The sequence below is a fragment of the Meleagris gallopavo genome, chromosome 19 (genome assembly GCF_000146605.3).
Source record: "Meleagris gallopavo isolate NT-WF06-2002-E0010 breed Aviagen turkey brand Nicholas breeding stock chromosome 19, Turkey_5.1, whole genome shotgun sequence".
Taxonomy (NCBI): domain Eukaryota; kingdom Metazoa; phylum Chordata; class Aves; order Galliformes; family Phasianidae; genus Meleagris; species Meleagris gallopavo.
The window spans coordinates 202,399-210,234 of NC_015029.2; the positions used below are offsets into that span (position 1 = coordinate 202,399).

Below are 7,836 nucleotides of genomic sequence, written 5' to 3' on the forward strand. Positions count from 1 at the left end.
TTTTTAAAAGGAAACCATTCTCTGAGCTTTAGACCTTTGTCAGAAGATCAGAGCCACTCTGCCATTGCTGTTGTTATCTTCGTCTCTGTTGGGTTCTCCCTATTTTGGGGCTGTGTTACAAAAAAGCTCCTTGCAGAACAAGGATGCTGCTTCTGGAAGGGTGAATACCTTTAATTTTCTGCCTGTTGAATTCCAATCTGCAGAGAGTCCTTGCAAACAGCAGAGATGATGCTCCATTTTGGGCACATACCCATCTCCTGAGCTCTGTGCATTCTCTGCGTGAGTTGCGGTTGAACCCCAGTGGGCAGCTGAGCCTCACACAGATGCATGCTCACTCCCTACCAGTGGGATGGGGGAGAGGAGTGGGGTCGGGGGATAAAGATAAAACTCATGGATTGAGGTGAAGACAGCTTGCTGCGTAAAGCAGAGGCTGTGCATGCAGATGCAGCAAAATGAAGAATTTGTTTGCCGCTTCCCATCAGCAGGCAGATGTTCCAGGAAAGCAGGGGATGTAATGTTTTCCTGGTGGGAAATGCCATCGCTCCCTGTGACTGTCCTTCCACCTTCTTTCCCCCCAGTCCTATTGCTGAGCACAATGCTGTATGCTTTGGGATGTCCCTTTGGCCAGCCTGGATCTGCTGTGTCGGTCCTGTCCCCCTCCAGCTCCTCGTGCAGCCCCAGCCCCTCCCCAGCAGGGGGATGCATCCCTGGCTCTGGGTTAGCACATCTCAGCAGCTCAGTGGGTTAGTGCCACATCTCCCATGTGGATTAACAGCTGAGTTTAATCCCATCTGCAGCACTACAGCTGCCTGCCCCTGGTCTGCCTTCCTGCCAGTGAGGCTTTGGGATTTTGGCAGGACTGCAAGGTCAGAGCTAAGCAGGAGTCTGAATTGCAAGCAGGAGGTGTTGCATTTAATGTTGTGGGAAGAAAACAGCTCAGGCCATTCAGGCTGGCAGTGGGTTTGTGTTTAATGGAGCTGGAAAAGGATGTCAGCTGTGGCTGTTGCTGGTGTGGGTGCAGGCTTGAGCTCTGGCAATAAGCTGGTTTGGGATAGACTTCTCACCTGAAATGTAGAGGATTCCCTTGTGGGTTGCGCCTGCGTGGTCAGCAATAGGTATGGGGAGGGGAGCTGCAAACTCCCACTTGTTGGCAGCTGGCTGGTATGACTCCACGGTGTGGGTGAGGGTCCCCAGCAGCGTCCCACCCCCCACCACAAAGATGTGGTCGGACAGCACGTCTGCGTGGAAGCGCGTCCGCCGCTGCAGCATGCTGGCGAGCTGGAGCCAGGAAGCATTGCATGGGTCGAATCGGAACACCTGGAATCACAGCATGTGGGAGGCCATGAACTGAAGGCAGGCGCCCGGCTTCAGGAACTGATGCAAGTTTTCTCGAGGCTGGAAGAGAGCTGAACAGCAGTGCCTCTGTTGGAGCTGACACCCTGCAGCCCTGTGTGCCCTGAGCGAGCTCACGAGGCTCTGCTGCTGGGAACAGACTGCGCTTCCTACCTGCAAAGAGCAGGAGCTGGAACACTTGGTTTGATGGAAAAATGTTAAGCTATGAAAGCCAGCTAGCACACATCTACTGAAAACTGTTTGTTTGTTTGTTTTAAAACACCTCTGCTTCTGTTTGAATGTGTAGTGAAGAGGGCAGCTGAGCTTTTACATCTTACCCAACCTTAAACAATCCCCTGAGCTCCATCCTGTTGTCTTGATTAGCAAGCCCAGCTCATAGGAGAGTCTGGTCTGCAGAACCAGGTGCTGTTGAAGCTGGGCATGGGCTGTGGCCCTGCTGCATCCCTGAATGTGTGCCACTGCTGCTGAGCCACCTCCTGACTTTGCCTCAGGGAAGGAAATGCCACTTGCAGCTGCTGAGTGCAGGAGGCTTCAAGTTTGTGCCCCCAATGGCAGTGCCTGCCGCAGCAGCGATGGGTTGGGGGTAAGGTTTGTGTGGTTGCTTGATAGACTGCTGAGATGCTGAGCTCATGACGGCTCTGTTTGGATTAGTGGGACAGCTTACAGTGGGAGCAGATGAGATGGGGCAGGAATTGACCGCTTACCAGAGTTTGGAACCTGCGCTCCCAAGGGCTCCTAATACTGCACAGGGCTCTAAAAGGCAGTGTGAGCAGCACTGTGCCCTGCGGCCCAAAGGGCCAACTCTGCCCTGGGGTGCACCTGGCTGAGCACTGCCACCGGGAAAGGGGAGGGGCTGCCCCGCTGAGCTCTCCGGAGACAGTGATGGGGCAAGGGAACAGCATGGAGCTGTCAGGGGAGGCTCAGGTGAGGCTGGGGGATTGCTGTGCCCCATAGGGCTGGGCACCGCACAGCTCCCAGGGCAGCGGGCACGGCCCCGAGCTGCTGGAGCTCAGGGAGCACAGGGACACCACTCTGAGCCATAGGGCTGGGGGTTGGGTGGTGCTGCGTGGGGCCGGGTTGGGTTCGGTGATCCCTGAGAGTCTGTTCCAATTCAGGATGTTCTGTGGTTGTAGTATTTTAACATGGAAAGGTGGGAGACCTACAGTGAGCAGCAGAATGATCCCCTTCCTCCCCTGCTCCTTTCCAAGGCTAAAAGTTTCTTGGCTTACCTCATTTAATGGCTGCTTTCCTGTGGGATCGAATGTGCTCTGCCCCCCCAAGACAAAGAGGAAGTCATCGATGACAACTATGCAGTGGTTGTATAGGGGCACGCAGAGGTCTCCAACTTTGCGCCAGGTGCTGCAACTCTGCTCTGCAGCCCACATCTCCCTGCAGATGCTGTTGGTGGTGGTTCTGCCGCCAGCAATGAGCAGTGCGGGGGAAGCGGAGCGGAGGGCGGTGTGTGGGGTCTGCCGGGACAGCTGGGTGCAGAGCTGGAAGTGGTGGATCAGGGCGTCCTGGAGGAGCCGGCAGCAGCCCCAGTCCAGCCTCGTCAAAGGGACTTCCTGGATGTAGCGCTGCAGATCACAGAAAGGAATGAGAGGGAATCTGATGCGCTTTAAAATGTCCCCCATGTATTGCAGCCGCGTGCGGTCGTGCTGCAGCCAGCTCACAGCAGCTCTGAGCAGCTCCAGCTCACTGCTCCCATCTGTGGTGGTCCTGTCTAAGATTTCACAGAGGGCTCCTCTGTCAAGATCCTTCAGGCTCTGAGGATTGCCCAGGAACTGTTTGTAATGCTGCCCTACGTAGCACATGGCCTTCTCTCTCAGCTCTATGGGGCCAAGTTTTTTGGCAATGCGTAGAATGTCCATGCAGTTCTCACCACTCAAGCAGCTTTCCAGAAATTGAAAACACAGTTTGATCACCTCTCCAACCAGCAGGGCTTCTGCAGCCTTGAATGTCTCCTCGATGTTCTGTAAGGAGAGATCCAATTTGTTGGAGTAAATGAAGCTGAGGACGTTGCTCAGCCCCACGGCACTGACAGTGTTCAGACGGATGCTTCCATCTGCGCTCCCCATCCTTGTCGCGTTCCCAACAAATAGAATCTTGCAGTAATTACTTGCTGATGCTAAAATGATCTTGTGTGCTGGAAAGCAAACCCCTTCTGCCTCCAGTGTTACATCGCACAGTGCTTTCTGGGTGCGAAGCCTGCTGATGCCTTCCAGAAGTTTCTCCAGGTAGGTGTCAGACCCGAGGCTCCCCATGCTGTCTGCAAGCTAACAGCATTGCCCTAGAAGCACATAGGCCAGGAGCAGCCCCAGGTCTGCAGGTTCATGCTCCAGGACAGCCGAGGCGGTGCTGCCTGCACACAGACCTCCTCGGAGTGCTGGGTGCCGCACGGCACTTGTGGTCCTTTGGCTCTGCAGCAGCAGGCAGTCACTGGTGTAACTGCATTCCTGCCCTGCTGTCCGGTAACGGCCCCGCTGCACAAAAGCAGCCTGTTCCTCCGGCCCTCCCCAGCAGTGCTTTGCTGGGCAGGTGCTCTTTCATCGGGGCAAGCCTGCACATGCCAGCCTTCCCTTTTTAAACAACAGTCAAACAAAATCCTGTGTAGGATGCACTCTCCCACATCGGCCCTTGTGTTCAATTTGATGCGTTCACACAACAGCAGTTTTCAGGGAGAGGGTGGGACGGTCACAGCAGTTGCACCCATCTCAGTTGGGTCTCAGGATGCTTCCCACGCACGGTGCCAGAGAGTTGGGCTGGAGGTGCAGGGGCTGACGAATGGTCACAGCTTCCGGGGTGAGCAGAGCTCATTGCAGAGTGGGCTGTAATACACAGGCAGCAGTGAGGTGTAAAGCTGCGACCGTGACTTACAGCTGGTGCTTTGCTCTGTGCCTGCCGCAGCCCCAGCCACTCCCCAGCTGGTCCTGGCCTGCACGGAGCCTGTGGATGCAGCGGCAGAGGGTCCACACCAACGGGTCTGTTTGTGCTCTTCCCACTTGGCAGGGGTGTTCTACAACTCCTCCGGCTCCGTGCAGTGCTATGATGTGTACCAGCTGTACCGGCCCTGCGCTGACCCCACAGGCTGCGGCACTGGTGCGGATGCTGAGGCCTGGGACTACCAGGTGAGGCACTGGGGATGCCAGCAGGGATGCTGCGCCAACCCCTCCTCCATGCCAGCTCGTGTTCTGTTTCAGGCGTGTACCGAGATCAACTTAACTTTCAACAGCAACAACGTGACAGACATGTTCCCTGAGATGCCCTTCACAGAGGCCATGAGAGAGCAGTACTGTTGGAGCCGATGGCGAGTGAGGCCGCGAGCGCAGTGGCTGCAGATCAACTTCTGGGGAGGAGGTGCGTCTGCTGCAGAGGAGCCGCCTGCTCAGCCCTTTGTGTTGCTGTGCAGTTCTCTCCCTGTGCTCCACCTGGCTGAGCTCTGTGGGGACAGACACAGGTCGAGATGGAAATAGGAAGTTCTCATCTGTGGTTGCTGGGTAGGGATGAGGGTCTCACGTGTCATCTTTGAATTTCAGACTTGAAAAGTGCAAGCAATATCGTCTTTTCAAATGGAGACTTGGACCCGTGGGCTGGAGGTGGGGTAAGCGCACGCACTGCTGCCCCCAAGCAGAGAGAGCTGCCTTTTGGGGCAGGCGCTGCCCACGGCTCTTTCAGAGCAGCCCTGCTGGTCAGCATTAGCCCTTGTGAATTTCTGCATGTGGCTGTTTTATGCTGCAGTCCCTGGGGACATTAATGACGGCACTTGGAGCAGTGAGATGCCACAGCCAGGAATGATGCTGTGGCAGTGATAGGTTTGGAGCGGTAGGTTCAATGGGAACCCCAGAGCCTGGCTGGTCTGCCCCAACCCTGGGGATGCTCAGGACTGAGTCAGATAGGGTCCTGGGAAACCTGCTTGATGGGAGGTGCCCCGACTGTGGCAGGGCTTGGGACTGAATGGGCTTTAAGGTCTGTTCCAACCCAAACCACTCTGCGATCTTATAATTCTGAGAACCTGTTGCAATTCTGTTTTGAGAGAGTCTCAGTCAATTCAGTGTTCTGTGATTTCTCCCCTCTCCACATTGTGAGATCAGGCAATTGCTGTAACCAGCAGCCGAAGCAAGAAGCACTTCAGTTTAGATTCAACAAAACTTCTGAGCTCAGGTTAAAAAGGACCCAAAGCAGGATGCATAGTTAGTTGAGCTCTTAATTATAATGCAGACATCCCTTGCTGCAGGCTGCCTTAGCAGTGCCAGCAATAAAAGGAGCAGGTTGCTTAGGCCATGAGGAGCTTGCAGTTTCAGCCTGCCTGTGCTGGGTTAGGTTGACAGTTTCTATCTTATGGGTTTGGCCCACACATCCTGCGAGCACGGTACCGGCTGCACCATGGATCTCTTTTCATGCTTTTCCCCAGTCTTTCCCAGCCCTACAGACAGTTTTCAGAACTGAAGTCTGGTTTTGCCTGGTCATTTGGTGAGAGTTTCTCTCTGCTGCTCTCATTCCAGATAAATAGCAGCCTGAGTCCTTCGCTGACTGCTGTGACCATTCAAGGAGGTGCTCATCACCTGGATCTGCGGTATGTGTGCACTGACAGCTTCGAGGTACTGATCTTTGCTTTAGCAAATTCCCAGCTGCCCTGGGCCAAGGACCTAGGAGATAATATTATTTAAGCAGAACTGGATACCATGATGCTGTAGCATCATTCAAGAAGAATCCTTTTTTAAACCTAATACAAAAGCTCTTAGAGTTTCAAAGAATAATAGAATGCCCTGGGCTGAAAAGGACCTCAAAGGTCATCTAGTTCCAACCCCCACGCCCCCCCTTTATGTGCAGGTCGCCAACCAGCAGCCCAGGCTGCCCGGAGCCACATCTAGCCTGGCCTTGAATGCCTGCAGGGATGGGGCATCCACAACCTCCTTGGGCAACCTGTTCTAGTGCCTCACCACCCTCTGCATGAAAAACTTCCTCCTCATATCCAATCTAAACCTCCCCTGTCTCAGTTTCAAACCATTCCCCCTTGTCCTATCACCACCCACCCTCACAAACAGCCATTCCCCTCCTGTTTATCCGCTCCCTTCAAGCACTGAAGGCCACAATGAGGTCTCCCTTCAGCCTTCTCTTCTCCCAGCTGAACAAGCCCAGTTCCCTCAGCCTTTACTCACAGCAGAGCTGCTCCAGCCCTCTGACCATCTCAGTGCCTCCTCTGGATCCGCTCCCAGAGCTCCGGGGGCCCCAGGCCTGGACGCAGTGCTGCAGATGGGGCCTCACAAGAGCCGAGCAGAGGGGGACGATCACCTTCCTCTCCCTGCTGCCACCCCTTTTTTAATGCAGCCCAGAACACAGCTGGCTGCATTCTGGGCTACAAGCGCACACTGCTGGCTCATGTCCAGCTTCTCGTCCACCAGGACCCCCAAGTCCTTCTCCGCAGGGCTGCTCTCAAGGAGATCTTCCCCCAGTTTGTATAAATACCTGGGATTGCTCCGACCCAAGTGCAGCACCCTGCATTTGGCCTTATTGAACCTCATATGTTTCACATGGGCCCACTTCTCCAGCCTGTCCAGGTCCCTCTGGATGGATTCCCATCCCTCCAGTTTATTGACTGCACCGTTCAGTTTGGTGTCATCTGCAAGCTTGCTGAGGGCATACTCAGTTTTTGTGACGCTTCTCTGTTGTCCCCAGCGGCCACAACCCAGCTGACCCTCCATCTGTCATAGAGGCACGCAAGTTAGAAGCGAGTATCATCAGCAGCTGGGTGAAATCTGCAAGGATGGAAGGAGCGTGGGAGCAGCACTCCGGAGCGCCAGCCGGCAGCTGGCAGTGAGTGCAGCCATGGGAGCCACACTCAGGTGCTGCTGGGCTGCCCGAGGCAGCAGAGCTCTGCTTCTGGAGAAGGTGTTGCCTCCTCTGCCCCAGTAATGGAAATTCAAGCAGCAGAAGAAAACCAAAAAGGCAAATTACTGACTGAAGTCCAAATCACGTTGCATGGGTTTCATGCTCACCTGCTCATAATGAGAAAGTGGAAACAATAAAATTTTCCTGAAGGCTCAGGAGTCATTGCTGTCCTGAAGAATGTGTCGGGTAGGACGATGGTAAATTATTAGTCATCCTCTTTTTATTTTCTCTGTTTAGAGGAAAAGCAGAGGTATGGTCATTATATACGTGGCTTCACAGGTGACCAACTGCACAAATCGCAGAATTACGGAATTGTAGGGGTTGGGAGGGACCACTGAAGATCCCTGTTTGATCCTACAGCAGGTTCCTTTGAGCAGGCTGCACTGGAAGACATCCAGGCAAGTTTGTCTGTGCCTATCTCCCCTCGTCCTGTCACTGAGCAGAGCCTGACCGCATTCACTTAGTTGACTCCTGCCCATCAGATACTGACAATCATTGATCAGATCCCCTCTCCCCTTCCCTCCTGCAGCTGAACAGTCCTGGGGCTCTCAACCTTTTCCCATCAGGAGCTGCTCCAGGCCCCCACCATCTCTT

The 7,836-nt window shown here is 54.5% G+C and overlaps 2 protein-coding genes across 2 annotated transcripts in view; one reads left to right on the forward strand and one right to left on the reverse strand.

The window, feature by feature from the left end:
* The window catches only part of LOC104913644 (kelch-like protein 9), a 5,588-nt gene extending 1,971 nt beyond the window's left edge, over positions 1–3,617 (reverse strand). The window contains exons 1-2 of the mRNA XM_010720669.3: positions 2,583–3,617; positions 1,065–1,317 (exon numbers count right to left, since the gene is read on the reverse strand). Coding sequence (XP_010718971.1) covers positions 1,065–1,317; positions 2,583–3,617 — 1,288 coding nt within the window. The remainder of the gene's footprint in view (positions 1–1,064; positions 1,318–2,582) is intronic.
* Positions 1–7,398, forward strand: part of DPP7 (dipeptidyl peptidase 7) — a 20,181-nt gene extending 12,783 nt beyond the window's left edge. Inside the window, exons 8-12 of the mRNA XM_010721105.3 lie at positions 4,363–4,481; positions 4,554–4,710; positions 4,890–4,954; positions 5,856–5,926; positions 7,030–7,398. Of these exons, the coding sequence (XP_010719407.1) occupies positions 4,363–4,481; positions 4,554–4,710; positions 4,890–4,954; positions 5,856–5,926; positions 7,030–7,171 (554 nt within the window). The 3' untranslated portion in view covers positions 7,172–7,398. The remainder of the gene's footprint in view (positions 1–4,362; positions 4,482–4,553; positions 4,711–4,889; positions 4,955–5,855; positions 5,927–7,029) is intronic.
* The last annotated feature ends 438 nt before the right edge of the window (positions 7,399–7,836 follow it).